At 51.3% G+C, this 19,488-nt stretch overlaps 2 protein-coding genes and 1 long non-coding RNA gene across 3 annotated transcripts; 2 read left to right on the top strand and 1 right to left on the bottom strand.

The window, feature by feature from the left end:
* The first annotated feature begins 900 nt into the window (after positions 1-900).
* Positions 901-8,850, top strand: LOC119086114 (serine protease 41-like). The gene is made up of 7 exons (XM_028853966.2): positions 901-1,014; positions 1,111-1,137; positions 1,224-1,256; positions 1,452-1,620; positions 2,395-2,675; positions 7,960-8,117; positions 8,477-8,850. The coding sequence occupies exons 1-7, from the start codon at positions 948-950 to the stop codon at positions 8,714-8,716; spliced, it is 975 nt and encodes a 324-aa protein (XP_028709799.2). The 5' UTR covers positions 901-947; the 3' UTR covers positions 8,717-8,850.
* Positions 8,851-9,400: 550 nt separating this feature from the next.
* LOC119086958 lies at positions 9,401-11,262 on the bottom strand. The gene is made up of 3 exons (XR_005090370.1): positions 10,645-11,262; positions 9,963-10,187; positions 9,401-9,440 (listed from the first exon to the last, which is right to left on the bottom strand). It is a non-coding gene; the product is annotated as an uncharacterized LOC119086958 (long non-coding RNA).
* A 1,671-nt stretch (positions 11,263-12,933) lies between these two features.
* Positions 12,934-16,382, top strand: LOC114680801 (serine protease 33). Its single transcript, XM_028853967.2, has 6 exons — positions 12,934-13,092; positions 13,452-13,475; positions 13,584-13,746; positions 13,889-14,160; positions 14,407-14,576; positions 15,650-16,382. The coding sequence occupies exons 1-6, from the start codon at positions 12,951-12,953 to the stop codon at positions 15,806-15,808; spliced, it is 930 nt and encodes a 309-aa protein (XP_028709800.1). The 5' UTR covers positions 12,934-12,950; the 3' UTR covers positions 15,809-16,382.
* Positions 16,383-19,488: the final 3,106 nt, after the last annotated feature.

Genomic DNA, 19,488 nt, shown 5'->3' with positions numbered 1-19,488 from the left:
AACAGCAAGTGCTCTTAACCACTGCCTGTCTCTCCAAAATAACTCTTTAAAATAATTAATTAGACCAGTGTGGTGGCACATGCTTTAATCCTGTGTCTCAGGAGGCAGAGGCAGGTGGCTCTCTGTGAGTTCAAGGCCAGCCTGGCCTAGATAGTGAGTTCTGGGGCTATGTAGAGAGACTCTGCCTCAAAACTAAATAAGTAAGCAGATAAATTAGGGGAGAAAGAGTTTGTTTTGACTCCTAGCTTGGTGGCTGTGCAGTACCAGGTTAACTTCCAGTGAAAGCATATGCCTGATTGTGGCAAGCGTCCTTTATTGTACAAACCTTGACTATGAACATAGTGAGTCCTCTGAGTTCTATGGAGCCAGAGGGTTTTGGTATGGATGTCCAGCTGGCTGGCTGGGCATTCAAAGCCGATAACTGATGAGCCAGCACGGTTATGTTAGCCCTGCCCTGTCCCTACACCAGAAGAGTTTCTGGCCATCCCCATGTAGTGTGTAGGGCACACTGCGTGGCTGCTGGCCAAGTACAGGGTTCTAAGCTCTGTCTATGCTCAAATAGGGCCAGCCTTTGTTGAGTGCATCCAGCAAAAAAACACCACTTCTAACAACACGTAACACATTGCTAGGCTCCAAGCCAGTGTACCCTGAGGCCTGCTTGTGAGCTTTCCTAGGGTTGCTGGCTAAGAGCCAGTGCCTTGGTCCTAGAGAAGGCTGTCAGTACACGAGAGGAGGCATCCAGCACTGGGCTCAGACAAGAAAAGGATGGTTGTGGTTCACTGGCTGAGGCACCACATGAAAGAGTGTTATGGGACCTGTCAGGGGTTCAAGCTGGGAGTAGGTGGCCAAGCAAGGCTCTCACTCTGCTGCTTCTCCCCTAGGGGGCGCCACTGAGCCTGGAGCGGCTGGAAGCGAGGCTTTCGGCTCCGGGCTGCAGAGAGGCAGCCATGGGTTTGCAGGGCCCCATGCCGCTGGTGGTGGTGCTGCTGGTGTGCGTGGTGCTGGGGGAGTCTGGTGAGCTAAGGAGATGCATCCACCCGGACTGGGGATGATGGGGGAGCATGGGGAACGCGGAGGTCCACTGAAACTCACCTTCTCACCTCCACCCAGGATCGCGCGAAGAAAGCCAGGCGTCAGGTGAGGAAACGTCATCCCTGTTGAGGAACACCTACAGAGGCTGAGCATGCAGAGGTCGCCTCATCTTTTGCACTCCTCTCCCACAGGTCTCAAGAACACCACAAACAGGCTCCTCTCAGGTGACTGATGGCCACTGTGGAGGGCTGGGGGGTCTGCAAACCACGAGGGAAGGGTTCCAGCGGCATCTCAGGATATTGGAGGAAGCGGGTGTATGGTTACGCGGTTCTCCCCAGCCCCTTCCCCACACGGGTACCCTGGGGACGCCATGGGCCTGCCTGGGCAGCTCAGCCAGGTGTCTTGTGTGTCTGACCCAGTGCCGTGTGGCCGCCGGAACGACATCCAGTCACTGATAGTGGGCGGGGCAGAATCCGTGCAAGGGCGCTGGCCGTGGCAAGCCAGTCTGCGCTGGAAGAAGTCCCACCGCTGTGGAGGGAGCCTCCTCAGCCACCGATGGGTGCTCACTGCCGCACACTGCGTTATAAAGTGAGTCTGGGATGGCAGGAGCCCCCTAGGGCGGTGATCTTGAACTAGCCTCCGGATATCCTGAGCGCCAAGTTGAGCAGCAGCTGGTCACAGTCAGCTAACCTTCCTCATTGCCCCCTGTGGGGAAGGTTGTTCTGATTCTTCCAGGGTGTTTACTGAAACATTCCCATGTGGGTATGGGTATATTCGTTTGTAGGAAGATGCAACCTCCTTCCGCCTCCCCTTGGAGGAGGAGACAGATGTTAGGCCCAGGCCAAGGTTGGCTGGTTGGTTTTGAGGTGGTAGCCCAGGTTGGCCTTTAACTTTATATATAGCCGAGGATGATTCATTCTCTTGCCTTTGCCTGCCGGCATGCTGGGATCACAGGCATGGAGCACGGTGCTGCTCTGTACACTGCGGGGATCAAACCCTGGGATTCACTCGTGCTCAGGGAGTTACATCCTCAGCCCATACCAGATGTTTATTCTGTCCAGGCCCCACAGCAGCCCCTCCATCTTCTGAGTCATCTTTGGGAAGTGATGAGACCAGTGGGGCCAGTGGTCTTCCTGTTCCTCTCAGAGTGTCCAGGAGCAGGGAATCTGGTTATGGCCTGTCTAGGCTCTGTTCCTACAAGGGGTCCTTTGACCCAAAAGATTTGGTAATGACTAAGGATGAGCAAATAAGCAGTATTAGCCCCATGGTGTCACCTCATATAGGGGTCCAGTGGGCTCGGGTGGCCAGCATTCCTCCCTCCGGGTGGGCGGGGCTCCTGATTCCTTTCTTCTTCCCCGATAGGCACCTTGATCCAGGAAAGTGGAGAGTCCAGCTTGGGCAGCTTACTTCCAAGCCTTCTCTCTGGAACAGGAAGGCCTATTCTGGCCGGTACAGGGTAAAGGACATCGTTGTAAACTACAAAGACACAACGAAGTTTCACGACCTGGCCCTGCTGAGGCTGGCCTCCTCAGTCACCTATAACAAGGACATCCAGCCCATCTGTGTCCAGCCCTCCACCTTCATGTTCCAGCACTGGCCCAGCTGCTGGGTGACTGGCTGGGGAGTCCTGGAGGAGAGCATGAGTGAGACTAGGGACAGGAGGGGTGGGCATGTGGGTGGGCTAGCTTTGTTCCTTGTTTTAACCACAGGAGGCCCAGACTCTGGCCTCTGGAGATCTGCAGGTCTCCTGCCTGCCTGCTCGACCACCAGTCTCAGCTTCTCTCCGTGTTCCCACCTTCCGGGAGCTCCAGTGGCCAGACAGATATGCAGCAGAGGGGCGCTTAGGCGGCCCCTCGCACTCCCCAGCCAGCCAGGATGAGTGCGCAAGGCCTTCTGGGGAAAGTCTCCTTTACATTGAGATTTACTTTACAACTCCAAATTATGGACGTGCACAGTGCCACAGTGTGTGGTTCAGTGGTCAGTAGTGCAGTCACGAAGCTGGGACACTGTGACCACTGTCACCAATCCAAATCCTAACTAGGTGACCCTTCAACACTTTAGCTCCCAAGATCAGGCATATTCAGAGGGGTAAGGCCATAGACTGTCACCACTTCTAATTGCAACATCTTCATCATTTCAAAAAGAAAGCCTGCCAGCCTGGTCTATAGAGCTAGTTCTAGGACATCCAAGGCTACACAAACAAACCCTGTCTCAAAACAAAACAAGCCTCAGCAGGCATGGTGGTGTAGGTTGAGGGCAGGAAGGTCAGGAGTTCAAGTCTATCCTTGACTCCATCTCCTGGACTACATAGCAGGCTTGAGACCAGCCTGTGCTACAGGACTACATGTAGCCTTGTCTCAAAAACAAAATGGGAAACCTCATACCCCTCCGTCATTTCTTTCAGTCTCCTCATTCCCCTAGATTCTGTAGTCCTGGCAGCCCAGACCTGCTTTCTGTCTCTTTGGATTTGCCGGCTCTGGAATACAATCAGAGAAGATGGCCTTTTCTACTGGATTTCTTTCATGTAATTAGTGTCTTCAATGTCGCCCCCATGTGGCATTTGTGGGTACTGCTTCTCTTTAAACTCTAATTCACATACCATTAAGGAACCACCTAAAGAATGTATACCCCATTTAGTGTGCTCACAATACTGTTCAGCCAGAGATCTTCACTCCCGCCCAGCTTTTACTCCTCATTAGCCCCTCCCTACAGCCCCTGATAACCACAACCCAGCTTTCTGAGCATGCAGCCCTCCTTTTCATACTGCCCATAGAGGGAGTACAGTTTGTGGTCCTGTGAGTCTGGCTTCTTTCACATACCATCCCATCTTTAAGAGTCAACCTTTTTTTGTTCTTTCTTTAAAAAGAACTATATCGTTTACTCTGTGTGCATGTGTGTTATATATGTGTTGTATTTGTATGTGTGAGCATGCGTGGTGTGTGTGTGTGTGTGTGTGTGTGTGTGTGTGTGTGTGTGAGAGAGAGAGAGAGAGAGAGAGAGAGAGAGAGAGAGAGAGAGAGAGAGAGAGAGAGAGAGAGAGAGAAACTTACAAAAGGAGTTGGTTCTCTTCTTCTATTAAGTGGGTCCTGGGGATTGAACTTGGGTCATCAGGCTTTGCCTTTGCCCACTGAGCCCTCTCACCAGCCCCTGCTTCTCTTTCTTACCTAATTGCTTTGGCTGAAACTTCCAGGGTATAGAGCGCAGAAAAGAGGCATCCCCACCTCATCATAGCTCCTGGAGGGAAAGCATGCTGTCTTTCACTTTGAGCACGGTTTAGCTATGAGTTTGTGGAGGTGGGGTTCCTTTGGATCCTGGCTTGCTTAGTACTATTATCACAAAAGAGCACTGAATTTTGTATTTCTTGCGGGGGGGGGGGGGGGGGGATGCATCTTCATATGTATGTGCAGATCTGTGAGCATACAAGTATGCACGCACATGTGTACAGAGTCTAGAGGTCAGAATTGAGTGTCTTCCTCAATTGCTCTTTACCTCAGGGATTTTTTAGGGTTTTTGTTTGTTTGGTTGGTTGGTTGGTTTTTTTGTTTTGTTTTTTTTTTTTGAGACAGGGTTTCCTGTGTTGTTTTGATGCCTGTCCTGGATCTCGCTCTGTAGACCAGGCTGGCCTCGAACTCGCAGAACCAGGCTCTGCTTCCCTAATGCTGGGATTAAAGGTGTGTACCACCACCACCTGCCCACCTTAGTTTTTTTGCATACATAAAGGGTACATACATAAAAACATATACATTGTTGAATTTACTTATTTGGGACAGGGGCACATGCATACAACAGCATGCACATGAAGTCAGAGGACAAGTAGCAGGAATCAGTTCTCTCCTGTCACCGTGTGGGCCCTGGGGACAGAACTCAAGCCCCCAGGTTCAGCAGTAAACACCTTCCCAGATAAGCTGTCTTGATGGCACCAAATCTGGTTGGTTTTGTTTGCTTCTTTCTTTGAGTCAGAGTCTCCGGCTGAGCCCGACCCTTGCCGGCTCTGCTAAACCAGCTGCCTAGGAACCAGAGAGGTCCTCTGTCTCCGCCTCCCCGCACTGGGGTTACAGACCCACGCTGCCATGCCTGGCTGTTGAATTCTGCTTTTGTTCTGCGAAAGAGTGCAGAATTGGGCCAAATGCTTCCTCTGCACGGACGGAGACTGTTCTTTCTTCCTTCTGTCAGTGTGTGTCTCTGCCGTGTTGATTTTCCTGTGCAGAGCCCTCACGTCTGGTTGGACCTTGTGCCTGCTCATGGATGGAAGCCCTTTCCTGCACTGATGGGCTCAGATGCACATGCATTCGTTTCTTTTTTTTCATTATTTATCTATTGAGACAGGGTCTCTACAAAGCCCTGGCTGTTCTGGAACTCGCTCTGTAGACCAGGCTGACCTCAAACTCAGAGATCCGCCTGCCTCTGCCTCCCGAAAGCTGGGATTAAAGGTGTGCACCAGCATGCCCTGCTTTAGGATATTCATGAGGGGTCTTGAGTTTTCTTTTCTCGTGTTCTTGCCTTTGTCTACCTTCAGCCTCTAGGTCTCGGTGGCCTGGTATGGAAATCGGGAAGTGTCGCTCTCTTTCACCTGTGTTTGGGGCAGTTCAGAAAGGATTGCAGCTCCTTCTTCTTCACACGTGGGTAGAATTCACCAGTGAAGCCCCTGGCACCTTTTCTTGGTGGGGCATACTGATGGCTGAGTCTATCTCTTTGTTTGTCATAGGTCTATCTTGAGTCTGTTTAATGGCGTGTGAGGCTCCGGGATTTCCCTGGGTCATCTTGGTTGATAGGCTATCGGATTTGTTGGCACACAGTTCTCACTAGTATTCCTTGTCCTTTTTGGTTTGTTTTTGCTACTGTTTTTATGAAGTAGAGTCGGGCCTTGTTAAGATACTTTAATATAGATTTTAAGCACGACTGTTAAGAAAGAGATGCTCAGAAAGAAGAAACAGTCAAGAGCACCAGTACGGGCTGACGAGATGGCTCAGTGGATGGAGAGGCTTGCTGCCAGGCCTAACCATCTGAGTTTAATCCCCAGGTCCCACTTGGAGGAAGGAGAGAAATAGCTTCTGGAAGTTTGTCCTCTGATTTCCGCCAAGTTCCCACCACCATAAATAAATAATTTTTTTTAAATTAAAGAGCGTGGGGAAGGGCTTCTCTGAAAGAGTCCTTTTTGATTCTTTTTACTTTTATTCATTTATTTGTTTGATTGATTTGAATTTTAAGATAGGGTCTCACTATGTGGCTGGCTGTCCTAGAACTTGCTATGTAGACCAGGCTGGCCTTGAGCTCACAGCAATCTGCTTATCGCTGCCTCCTGAATGCTGGGGCTAAAGGTGTGCGCCACTACTCCAGGCTCTCCCTTTTCATTCTTTTTTTGTTTTGTTTTGTTTTGTTTTTCAAGACAGGGTTTCTCTGAGTAGCCCTGGCTGTCCTAGAAGTCTCTCTGTAGACCAGGCTGGCCTTGAACTCAGACATCTGCCTGCCTTTGCCTGCCTAGTGCTGGGATTAAAGGCGTGCACCGCCAGGGCCCGGCTGCCAGCTCTGGTTCTATTTGTTCCTTTGTTCTATTTCCTTAGCTGTAGAGAGAAGTTGTTGGTTTGTGGCTTCCCTCTTCATTAACGTAAGCAGTGGTAGCTATCAGTTTCTTCCTGGAACTGTTTTTGCTGTTTCTCCCAGATGCTGTGGCATGTTAATCCTTTCTTTCTTGTTTTGTTTCTGAGGTGGGGTCTCGAATAGCCCAAGTGGATCCTAAACTTTTTACATACTAGTGAGAATGGCTTTGAACTTCTGACCCTCCGACCTGATCCCTACTGAGAGCTGGGATTACAAGCATGCTGTAACACACCCAATTATTGTTGTTGTTGTTTTGGGAGAGGGGGGTATGGGGAAGCCTCCATGGTTTCTGAAAAACAAACTGACTTTTGGTCAGTGTAGCCCTGGAACTCACTCTGTAGACCAGGCTGGCCTCAGACTCAGAGATCCGCCTGCCTCTGCCTCCCGAGTGCTGGGATTAAAGGTGTATGCTGCCACCACCCAGATTATTTTGTTTCTACTGTAGTATGGTGTACCTGAGGCTGGCTGGCCCACAGTTAGGACAAATCTGTCCATGCATTTCTGGGCAATTCTCCTGTCTCTGCCTCCCGTCTTGAAGTAGGGATGCTGAGATTATGGATGCTCAGCTCCACATCCGGCATTCACATGGGTTCTGTGAACTGAACACAAGTTCTGTGTTCTTCTGTGGGGATTGAACTCAGGTTGTCAGTCTTGCACTGCAAGTCCTTTTTATCCATGAGCCGTCCGATTGGCCCTGGGAGTGCTCCTTAAGCATTTATTTTATGTGTATGTGTGTGTACCTGAGTGTGTATATGTGTGTGCACCATATGCATGTAAGAGCCCACAGAGGTCAGAAGAGGCACCAGATCCACTGGAAATAGAGTTCCAGGTGGCTGTGAGTCTCCGTGTGGGTTCTGGGAACTGAATCTGGGTCCTCTGAAAGAGCAGCAGCGAGGGCTCCTAAAAGCTTTCTAGCCCCAACCCTGGGAATATTTTTAAGACGGTGTTTTGCTTTGTAGTCTAGGCTGGCCTGAAACTCACAATCCTGTCACCTCAGTGCTGGGATCCTAAGCGTATGACACTATGCCTGTGAATTTGGGAATTTCCATCTTAGATCCTGTATCCCCAAACTATCTCAGCATCCGTCTCTCCCTGTGCCTGGGCAAAGGAATCTCTCCACTGGAACCCTCGGGAGCCAGTCCTTCTGGTGCAGAAATAGAGGGACTGGGACTCTACTTACCTACCCACCGGCTCCTTCTGTCACACTGGATTGTCCAGGGTGACCAGCAGGGGGCACCAGCATCACGTAGGTGTGCCCTCCCTCCTGCCCCTGCCTTGGAGAGTAGAGGAGACCCTAATACGGTGCTCTGTCTCTGTCCTAACACCCAGAACCGCTGCCACCACCCTACCACCTCCGAGAAGTGCAGGTCACCATCCTAAACAACAGCAGGTGCCACGACCTGTTCAAGATTACTTCTGTCTACCCCTCTATCAGCAGAGACATGTTTTGTGCTGGTACTGAGGATGGTAGTGCAGACACCTGCAGTGTGAGTATGCCTACCCCTCGAGGAAGCCCACGCTTCCTCACCCAAGGCCTGAGGGCTCTCTCCACGTGTACCATCAACCTGTCCTCAGGGTTCGTCCATGGGAAACCACTTACAGCCTTTAATTGCCCAGCCGAAAAACATACTTCTCATTTTCCATTTATAATGTTTTTCTTCATCCCCGACCCTCAGAGGTAGAAACCATGGCTCCACTTTCCTGATGAAGTAGCTGAGGCTCTGTTGCTGCCAGGGGGAGAAGTAGGATCCTCACCCAATCTTCTACCCCACAGCGTCCCCTGTCCCCGGGGCCTCTTCCCCAGCCCCACTTACCATCTCTCAGGCTCACCCATACTTCTCCTCAGGGTGACTCAGGAGGACCCTTGGTCTGCATCATGGACGGTCTCTGGTATCAGATTGGAATCGTGAGCTGGGGAATAGGCTGTGGGCGGCCCAACCTGCCTGGCCTCTACACCAACGTGAGTCAGCACTACAGCTGGATCCAGACCATGATGATCCTCAACAGTGCAGTCAGACCTGACCTGGCGCCGCTCCCGCTGTCCCTTACTCTGCTCCAGGCTCTCTGGCTTCTGAGGCCCACCTGAGCCCATGAAGCTGCAGCTTTGGGGCCCAAGCGCCACTGCACTCTTCCCAACCCCAAGGCATTCAGTATTGGGGAGGGACATCCTGTTTGACCAGGCTCTTGTCTCCTTTGCCAATAAACTCTTGTGCGTATCTGAGCTGGCACCTTGCAGAACATTATGGAGACCTTGTGACCTTCTGGACCTTCCCTGTGTTCACCTTGAGCAGTCCAGCCCAGGCAGGACCCATGATGGCTTGTCCAGGCTTTGGTTGCAGGCAGCAGACCTGTCCGTGACAGCAGACCTGTCGGTGACAGCAGTGTGGACTGGAGACCCAGCTCCCCGCTGCTGCCTGCAGGGGTCTGCAAACTTCCTCCAGAGCTCTGCTCTGTGAAGCTGTGATTTCTGACTATATGCACCACAGAATTTCAGGACAGACCAGTGTCTAGGGAGAGCTTCTGTTACTGTGATAAAATACCACCACCAAGCAGTGTGGCGCATGCCTTTGATCTCAGCACTAGGGAGGCAGGGGGAGACTGATCTCTGAGTTTGAGGCCAGTCAAGTTCCAGGACAGCCAGGGCTACATGGAGAACCCTGTCTTGAAAAATCCCCCAACAGCAAAAAGCTACCACAATCAAAAGCAACTTGGAGAGGAAAGGGTTTATTTCAGTTTACAACTCTCAGGTCACACTCCATCATTGAAGGAAATCGGGGCAGGAACTCAAGGCAGGAACATGGAGACAGGGACTGAAACAGAGACCATGGAGGAAGCTTGCTCCTCATGGCTTGCTCAGCCTGCTTTCTTATAAAACCCAGGACCACCCGCCTAAAGATGGCACTGCCAAACAGTGAGCTGTACCCTCCCACATCAACCATTAATCAAAACAATACCCCCAGACTGTGTACAAACCAATGTTTTCAAGACAGGCCCTGGCTATCCTGGAACTCCTCCATAGACCAGGCTGGCCTCCAACTCAGAGATCCACCTACCTGCCTCTGCCTCCTGGATGCTGGGATTAAAGGCACCACTATGCCTAGACAAATCTTACGGAGGCATTTTCTCAATTAATATTCCTTCTTACCGGCCGGGCGGTGGTGGCGCACGCCTTTAATCCCAGAAGGTCAAGGCAGAGGCAGGCGGATCTCTGTGAGTTGGAGGCCAGCCTGGGCTACCAAGTGAGTTCCAGGAAAGGCGCAAAGCTACACAAAGAAACCCTGTCTCGAAAAACAAAAAACAAACAAACAAACAAAAAAAAAATTCCTTCTTACCAGATACGTCTAGGTTTGTGTCAACTTGACAAAGGCCAACTAGCACAGCCATTGGAAGTAGAGTGGGGTTTATTAAGGTTTAACAGAGCTCTGTTCACAGGGTGTCTGAGCTTCGTGTCTGTTGCTGGGATAAAATACCCTGCAAGAGCAGCCTTAAGGGGAAGACTGACTTGGCTCACAGTTCCAGGTTGTAGTCTCTCATTACAGGGAAGTCAAGGCGGGAACCTGAAACAGCCAGTTACATCCACAGTCAAGACCCAGAGAATGAACCTGCGCATGCCTGTCAGTGCTCTTTCTCCCCCAGTACTCAAACCCAGGAAACGGCACCACCCACTCTTAGGCTGGGTCTTCCTTCATCAATTAGCATAATATAGATGATTCCCCTCCAGACCTGCCACCCTGATTTAAACAATCCTTCAATAAAATTTCCTTTCCCCAGCAAGGTAGTACACCTTTAATACTAACACTTGGGAGTCATGGGCAGAACTCCTAACCACGACGTACACCCGAGTGCGCCCACATGTGTCACCATGACCCATTCAGCTCATCTTAGGATCAGGACTTAGCTGCGTGTGGTTTATTGGGGAATGCGAGCCCAGGTCACACAGGTGAGCATAAGTGCTGCTTTTCACTAGTAGAGTCTGAACCTGACGGGGAGATGGGCTCAGCACACAGTCTGTACCTCCACTGGGTTGGGTTTCAGGTTGAGATAGCCAGCATTCAACCAGTTGCAGACTTTTCCCCTGAACTGAGCCAAATTCTCCGAAAGAACTCATCTTGCTCCATGCGTCCAATTTCTCCATGTCCTCAAGTCTTGCCCCGTCACTCCAGATTACAGCTTCCAGGCCCTGGGCCAGATGGGTGCCTACTCTCAGAGACTTCATGCTCACCTGACTTGTAAAATTTGGTCTGACACCCCAAAGCTGACCATATGCTCTGAGGTTCCTCCCAAACGCACGAGGCCTTAGTCTTCCTCACAGTCACAGACACTGTATTAGGAGCTGACTCACCTTCTAGGGGCAGCCAAACCTGGAGCAACAGAAGGTCCCAGAAGGTCAAGGAGGATCGGCACACCTGTCTTTCATTCTTCCTGCACTTTTATAGAATTGGCCACATGCCTGGCACTGCTACAGACTCTGCGTGGTTCACCCAGTTATCTTCACAACAACCAAATGGTTGGTTGGTTTTATAGATGAGAAAAGTGGGGTGTGCAGGGAATTGAGTTGAATAACTCTACCACGGGCTCAGCATTGGAAGGAAAACATGCCAAGGCCAAACTCCGGAGAGCTGAACCAATGCAATCAACTGATAACGCCACCACCCTCTGTCCCCTCCTCCCTCCCTCCCCACTCTCCTCTCTCTCCTCTCTCTCTCTGTCTGGGGGGGGGTACTGGGGGTCAAATCCAGGGCCTCAGATAAGCAAGGGCTCTACCACTGAGTTATCCACCCCCAACAAACAAACAAATAAATAAATAAATAAAGTCCCAGAAAGCGGGGACTTTATATATTTAGGACAGGATCCCATGTATCCCAGGCTGACCTCAAACTGGCTACGTAGCCAAGGGTCATCTTGAACTTCTGATCCTCCTGACTCCATTTCTGAGGTGCTGGACTCGTAGGCATGCGCCGTCACACTCCGTTCGTGTCGTCTGCGGTTAAAGCACAGGGTCTCGGTGTGCACGGACACACTTTACTGTCTTAGTCACATTCTCAAACCCCAAGGGTAGGTTTTAAGTTTGGTCTTTGGCTGTGGACGGCAGAAGCCAAGTCTGAAAGGCTGGTTTCCTCCTATATCCATCCAGTCACTGGATCTGGGCTACAACAAGTCCTCTTCTCTCTCTGTCTTGCTTCCAGCTTGTTGTCCTGCTCTGCCTTCCCCCTCACTCCACCTTCCCCTCACTCCACCTTCCCCTCACTCCTCCACCTTCCCCTCACTCCTCCACCTTTCCCCTCACTCCCAGCTCTTCAATGCCAGCTCTGTACGGAGCACAGCTCTGCGCACTGGAAACTCTTGGAATGGATGTACCCCCGCTTCATTGGCTTTTCATGACTATAACAAAATACCAGAAGCAGGTTAACTTATTAAAGAAAAGAGATTTCTCATCTTATAGTTTTTGTAGATCCGAAGGCATGGCACTGGCGTCGGCTCAGTTCTGGTGCTCTTACCCTGCCATCTTCAAACCTAAGTGTGCACTATTCCCCATACTGCTGCTTGTGGCCCAGTGGTGTAGCAATTTGGAACTGGTCATTCTCCACTCCAAGCTCATCCAGACCTGGGATCCAAAAGTGACTGGCCAGGTGGGGCCTGGTGCTGGGTCAGCTGCAGGCCTGAGATCTAGGGTGTGGGTCTGGGGTCTGAGCTTCCTGTGGGGCCAGGCTGCCTGCTTGAGCTGGGATTACTGAGCAGAACAATGGAGCTCAGAGGCCCCAGCGAGCAGGTTTCACAAGGCAGCAGGATCGGGTTTAGAGATGAGCTGCCAAGGATCTTCTGGAGCTTCCTGGCCTAACCGCAGCTCCCCCAACCCCCACCCCACCCCACTTCTCAGCCCCTGGTGTCCTTTTCCTGCACCTCTTAAGTTCTGCTCAAAGCATCTTTGTTTGTGGCTGTTCAGGTGCAGCCACAGCTCCGCCTCGGCCTTGTTAATTACCTGGGCCTCCACCTCCTCTGTGTTTTAAGCCCCCAGGCCCTCCCCTGGTCCCAGTCATCAGAGAGGACACCGGGCTTCAAGGGTGAGAGCTGGGTCCAAGGGCTGCGAGGGAATGAAAGATGGAGTCCAGAGGGTGAGGCTGTGGGGTGCTTACTGAGGCCTAAGGTGCCCGGATCTCAGAAGTTGGGCATGCTTGGTCAGACTTGGTCACATGGAGCCTAGGCACCTACAGGTGTAGAGTCTGGGTGGCAGGGCCAGGGCCAGGACCAAGCAGAAACTAATGGCAGACAGAACTGCCACAGAGGTACAGGGTGGGGTTGGATGTGCCCCCTAGCCTAGAATGCTCTCTTCTGCTTCCTGCCTCCTCCAGACCAGAGATCAATCCCTGTGTAACATTACCTGTACCCAGGTCAGCCCTGAAGATAGAATGAGGGGTACTTCCCACCTCCAGATCCTGCTCCTGTTGGTGCTGGGTGAGTGGGGTGAGGGTTAGGGATGTTGCCACAGAGACTTTAGCTGGAGGTTACCCACCTCACCTCTCCCCGTGCCTGGAGCCTTTAGAGCACCGTGGAGCATTCTGATCTTTATTCCAAGGCATGGAGTCTCTCTGGCACTGACCTTGGGTTCTCCAGATCTGAGTATGCTGTATGTATATTGTGCCTAATTCCCACCTCCAACCTCCCAGTGCTTTGGGGAGGGTAATAGAGGCTACCAATGGCACAGGAGCTTGGCATGAGGGCAGTGTAACAAATATGTTCCACCTCCTACCTAATCTCTGACCCAGGCTCTGTTACCTGGCACCAAATCCCTAATCTAGTCCCTTGCCTGCTTCCTCCTGCAGGAGCCAGAATGCAGAAGTGTGCAGGTAAGGAAGCCTGGGACCCACCTCCTCCCCAGCTTGGCCCTGCCCCCCTTTCTGCACCTACTTCCCAGGCCCCGAGCCGACCCTCACTAACCACTTGTCCTGTCAAAGCTTGTGGGCAGCCCCGCATGTCCAGTCGAATCGTGGGGGGCCGGGATGCTCGAGATGGAGAATGGCCGTGGCAGACGAGCATTCAGCACCGTGGAGCCCATGTGTGTGGAGGGTCGCTCGTGGCACCCCAGTGGGTGCTGACAGCAGCTCACTGCTTCCCCAGGTCAGTGCTCACTCACTAGTCCAGCTCCAGAAAACACAGGCCGAGGGAAAGTGGAGGCGCTGCCTGGGGAGGTGTGGGCGGGGCCGGCTCCGGACAGGCCCTGGGGTCCCGGTACTGTCAGCAGCCCCCATGTCTACTGTAGACGGGTACTGCCATCAGAGTACAGTGTGCTCCTCGGAGCACTGCGTCTGGGTGTCACGTCATCCCACGAGCTCTGGGTTCCCGTGCTGCGGGTGCTGCTGCCTCCTGACTACTCCGAGGACGAGGCCCGTGGAGACCTGGCACTGCTACAGCTGCGTCACCCAGTCCCCCTGAGTGCCCGGATCCAGCCGGTCTGCCTGCCTGCTCCGGGAGCCCATCCACCACCCGGGTCTCCATGCTGGGTCACTGGCTGGGGTAGCCTCAGCCCAGGAGGTAAAACACGTGGTCAGGCTATGGGGACTTTGGGGCACCCCATTCTCCTCCTGCTCTGACTGTGAATCCTGGTCTATCACAGTCCCAGTGTAGGACCCAGAGCCACGCGTGAGGACCCAAACTTCCCTTCCACTCAGACTCAAGGAGTCCTGGTTGACAAGTCAGAGCTTCCCACTCATCTTCCCACGGAGCCCCACTTCCAGCCATGCTCTCTGCTGATTCTCCGATTTCTCCCTCTTCCCTCAGTACCCCTCCCAGAGGGGCGACCCTTGCAAGGAGTGAGGGTGCCACTGCTGGACTCTCGTGCCTGTGACCGCCTCTACCACCTGGGTGCCAATGTGCCCCAGGGTGAGCGCATAGTGCTACCAGGGAACCTGTGTGCTGGCTACCGCCGGGGCCACAAGGATGCCTGCCAGGTGTGTCTGCTAATAACCCATATCATCTGGAATCGGTTCCCCAGGCTCTTACCTCTCTAGAACCCAGGACCCAGGAGGGTGCAGACCCCCAACCTAGAGCTACTACCCCATGTGACACGAATTGCTAAATGATCTTTTAATAAAAAATCGGGGGGTTGGGGATTTAGCTCAGTGGTAGAGCCCTTGCCTAGCAAGCGCAAGGCCCTGGGTTCAGTCCTCAGCTCCAGAAAAAAAAAAATCGGGATCCAGATATTGGGGTAAATGCTGAAAGATCAGAGAGACAAAGGAACAAGCCACTGCCACGTCTCACCTCGCCAACTCCACGAATCCTCTGACTGAAATCCTGAGTCCTCACCCAAAACGCTCCTTCTGAAAAAGCTCCAGCTGAAAAGGCTTCAGTTCCTGTCTCCTCACGCCTTACACACCTTTCTCCACCCAGCCACCACTTCCTTCCTAGTGCTGGGATTAATGGTGTGTGTGCTTCCCAAATACTGGGATTAAAGGCATGAGATTTCTTTTTTTTTTAAGATTTATTTATTTATTACGTATATAATATTCCTCCTGCATGTTGCCTGCAGGGCAGAGGAGGGCACCAGATCTCATTACAGATGGTTGTGAGCCACCATGTGGTTGCTGGGAATTGAACTCAGGACCTCTGGAAGAGCAGCCAGTACTCTTAACCTCTGAGCCATCTCACCAGCCCCAAGGCATGAGATTTCAAGTGCTAGGATTAAATGCGTGTGACACCCAAGTATTGGGATTAAAGGTGTGTGCCACCACTGCCTGGCTCTGTTTCTCTCCTAGACTGGGTCAATCTCATGTAGTCCAAGATGCCTTTGAACTCACAGAGATCCAGACAGATCTCTGTCTCCTGAGTGCTAGGATTAAAAGTGTGTGCCACCACTGCCTGGCCTCTATGTTTAATCTAGTGGCTTGTTCTGTTCTCTGATCTTCAGGTAAATGTTATTAGGCTACATAATATATCATCACAACCCCAGGGAACTGGACCTAGGAAAGTGGTCTTGAAAAGCTGGGGAGGGGGGCTGTGACCTAAACTCACCTTTTTCCTGCAGGGTGACTCTGGAGGACCCCTGACCTGTATGGAGTCTGGCCGTTGGGTCCTGGTAGGTGTGGTGAGCTGGGGTAAGGGCTGTGCCCTGCCCAATCGTCCAGGTGTCTATACCAACGTGGCCAAGTATAGTCCCTGGATCCAGGCTCACCTGAGCCTCTGAGGCTGGTGGATTCGATAATGTGAATCTGGAGCTTCCTGGCCCGTCCTGCGCTCCTCTTTCTTACATGAGGCTGAGATGCTGAGAGCCCATCTGCCCAGGCCCCTGCCTCCTCTCCTCCTTGAGGTACATCTTCTGTCACTCGGGGATCTTCGTGAGGGCTCTGCCTCACACTTCTGCCCTCTCCTTTTGGCTAGTATTTACTTCTTTCTGCTCTAGAGATGGGTAGACCAGCTGGGTAGATTGGCCCGTGTGTCTTTTATTTCCCCGGTGGAAGTCAGACAGATTTAAAGTATAAGAAGGACTCAACACCAGAAAGAATCTCCACCTCTGACTTTGAAAGTTGAGGGGCCAGGCATTGTGAGTAGCCAGCCACAAGGCACTGACCGCCAGCAGGAGAGAGAAATCTGTAACCACCAGGAAGCACATTCTGCCAACACTCAGGAGACTGGACACAAATTTCCCCATCTTCTGATCCCTTATCTTCACACTGGCGAAGCCCTCAACACAAAGCTAGCTCAACTGAGCAACCCAAGATTTTGATCCACACATGTTTGAGCTAATAAATTTATGTTGTTTTAAGCTGCTACCTTTGTGGCAATTTGTTACATGGCCATAAAATCTAGTATACATAGGTTTTTACCCTACTGTGATGGAGACATGCCAGAGGAAGAATAGCCTTCCTGGCCCTCTCTACACCACAAGGCTCAGGAGTCTGTATGTCACATCCCAGGCTCAGAAAGTCCAGGATTACTCATAGCAATAGATAGAGGCCAGCTCCTAGAGCATCAGAGAGAACAGAAACTGAGAGAGATCCGGAGCATTTCAAAGCCTTCTCTTAGGAGCTAACAATGAGGAGGCAGAAACTGTGGTGGAGACGGATCAAAGGCCTGGGTGTATCTGTTTCTTCCCCTTCTCTCCCGTCTTCTCCTACACGCCAGGAGTTCAGGGGACTGTACTGGGTGGCCACTGGCCTCAAGAAAGGTTGTGTAGGGGCAGGATTCAAGGTTGCTATGCCTACCCAAGGCTGAGAGCAAGCCACTGTGGAAGAGAACTGGCCCACCTTTGGTGGGGTGCTAAGGGACAAGGGTGCCCAGGGCAGGGCATGCTACAAATGCCCATGTGCATGTCCCTGGCAGGACTCGAACTCCTGCTGAGGAAACGCTGACTGCTCATGATGTCATGTACGTGCCTCACCCCCTGCCCTCTCCTCCATGACCTGCCACCACCATCCTTCCTGCCTGGGCCAGTCAAGCAATCCTCCAGGAAGCCTAAGACGGCAGCACCTGAGGAAATACTGAAAAGAGAACAACCTCAGGGTCTTGGGCTCGCCATGATATAAATCATGAATCCCTATCCAGAGAGTCCAGCCTTCCTAAGGTATGACCAGCTAGCCAAAGAGAGATTCTAGAAGCGGAGAACTAGACAGGGGTCAGTTAATGATGCCACTGTTCCTTGTGACATGTGCTTTAATGAGGGGAGGGCAGGGGCTCCCTGCACCACTTCATCAAAGATTCGGCTTGCCTGTTTACCAAGTGAGAAAAACGGTGTCCAAAGTCAAAACAGGCCAGTCACAACTGGCAGGGGGTAGAGCAGTTTATCTGACCTAGGCAGCCTGCTTCTCTGAGTGTCCCTCTGCTTTCTCCGCCTTGTCTGGCCTCTCAGCCGGTTTCTCAGTCGTCAGTGCACGCTGCTAACAAGGAACAGATCTCGGGTCTATACCGTCTGTGGAATCTTGTCTTGACAGCAAGACAGATCCAAGGCGTGACCACCCGCTGAGGCTCTCAGCCTATCCATGGCCACAGCCCTCACTTCAGGCCTGATCTGCTAGTTGACAGGATGGGAGACTTGGGGGCTGGAGGGCTGCAATGAAGACCAACCAGGGATGTTGCACATGAGGAGGAGAGAGATTTCAGAGGGTTCCTGGGGAGCCAGAGGTTACTGGCTCAAGTAACAATTACTAGCCACACCTTAGGAAACAGACACTGAGCACAAAGGCCTGTCGAGGCTGTAGAGGCTCTATAGTACTATTTCAGAAGATTGAGAAGGTAGAACGCTTGCCTGGCATTCATACATAAAGCCCTAACTTTGATCTCCAGAAGCCCATAAAACCGGACATGATGATGTACACCTCTATAATCCCAGCACTTGGGAGGTGGAGGCAGGAGGATCAGAAGTGCAAGGTCATCCTCAGCTACATAGAAAGTTCAAAGCCGGCCTAGGCTACTTGAGACCCTGTCTCAAGACAAAAGGAAAAACTTCCTAGACTGGGTATCTCCCGAGTCCCTGCAATGAATCCAGAGCCTTGTACATGCTAGGCAAACACAGTAACCAGTAGTCTAAAACTCCATTCCTAGTCTTTCCTATTAGAGAGAACCGGGCGTGCCTGGATGAGGTTAACTGCCCAGAGCTGCAGGGTCACGTGGGGGAGCAAGCTTAGTCAGCAGTCTCGTGGAGGCCAAGCCTGCGGCACAGTGGCTTCCTTGGTAAGTGAACCAAGCCAGAAGATAAGAGAGTGAAGAAAGCTTGTAGCAGATGAGAGTCCTGGGGAGTTTTCTATAAACAGTGTCTCACAGAACAAAAGCAGAACACAGGGAATTTATTGGAAGACTCTCCACACTTAATTCCAGAAGGACTTGTCATCAGGCGAAGAGGTGCACCCTTGCATACGTACAGTTTGAGATCATGCTTCATAACCCCACTTTCTAAAAGAAAATTTTGAGACACTGTTTTACTATGTTGCCTTAGCTGGCCTGGAACTGCATAGTGCTGGGATTAAAGCTGTGCTCTACCTGCTCAGCTAACTGCACGTCCTTTAAAAGATTTCTTTTTAAAATTATGTGTATGAGTGTGTCTATGTCTATGTGCACATGAGTGCAGATGCCCATAGAAGCCAGAAGTATCACATCCCCTGGAGCTGGAGTTGCGAGCAGTTGTTAGCCACCTGCTGTGAATATTGGGAACTGAACTCTGAAATAGCAATAATTTCTGTTAAGGGCTGAGTCATCTTTTCACTCACCACTGCATGTTTTAAAACACAAGATGGGTTGGGGAGGAAGATGTTTGTAAATCTTATAAATTCAAGGCCAGCTTGTACTACATGGAGAGTTTCAGAAAGCCAGGACTACATAGTGAAACCTTGTCTCAAAATGAAAAAAAAAAAGTAGTGGTGGTACACACCTGTAATCCCAGCATTCATGAGGTTGGAGGCAGGAGAATCAAGAATTTAAGGCCAGCCCAGGCTACCTAGAAAAAACCCCGTACTAAAATAAATAATCCCAGCACTTGGGAGACAGAGGCAGGCAGATCTCTGTGAGTTCCAGGACAGGCACCAAAACTACAGAGAGAAACCCTCTCTTAAAAAAAAAAAAAAAATAAATAAATAAATAAATAAATAAATAAATAAATACATAATACATAGGGGTTAGAGAGATAGCTCGTTGGTTAAAACAGTACATATAACATAAAACAGTTTGATTCCTAACATCCACATCCGTCAGCCCACAACCACCTGTAACTCCAGCTACAGGGATCCCCTGGCCTCCCCAGGCACTGTACTCACATGCACGTAATTTAAAATAATAAAAATGTTAAAGGAGGGTGGGAATGGCTCTGTCAGAGAATTACAGCAAGATCGTAACGAGCAAAGTTCACTCTAGCCAGGTGTGGTGGTGCACCTTCAA

This window comes from Peromyscus leucopus, chromosome 8b (genome assembly GCF_004664715.2).
Source record: "Peromyscus leucopus breed LL Stock chromosome 8b, UCI_PerLeu_2.1, whole genome shotgun sequence".
NCBI lineage: Eukaryota > Metazoa > Chordata > Mammalia > Rodentia > Cricetidae > Peromyscus > Peromyscus leucopus.
The sequence above is the reverse complement of the archived record's forward strand: the minus strand, read 5'-3'. Positions and strand labels throughout refer to the sequence as shown.

Bases quoted from the DNA above. Each gene is read 5' to 3' on its own strand.
- LOC119086114 (XM_028853966.2), top strand. From the start codon at position 948: ATGGGTTTGCAGGGCCCCATGCCGCTGGTGGTGGTGCTGCTGGTGTGC. The intron at 1,138-1,223 runs GTGAGGAAACGT...CCTCTCCCACAG, and splicing joins CGAAGAAAGCCAGGCGTCAG to GTCTCAAGAACACCACAAAC. The intron at 1,621-2,394 runs GTGAGTCTGGGA...CTTCCCCGATAG, and splicing joins GCCGCACACTGCGTTATAAA to GCACCTTGATCCAGGAAAGT.
- LOC114680801 (XM_028853967.2), top strand. From the start codon at position 12,951: ATGCTCTCTTCTGCTTCCTGCCTCCTCCAGACCAGAGATCAATCCCTG. The intron at 14,161-14,406 runs GTAAAACACGTG...CTCTTCCCTCAG, and splicing joins GGGTAGCCTCAGCCCAGGAG to TACCCCTCCCAGAGGGGCGA. The intron at 14,577-15,649 runs GTGTGTCTGCTA...TTTTTCCTGCAG, and splicing joins GCCACAAGGATGCCTGCCAG to GGTGACTCTGGAGGACCCCT.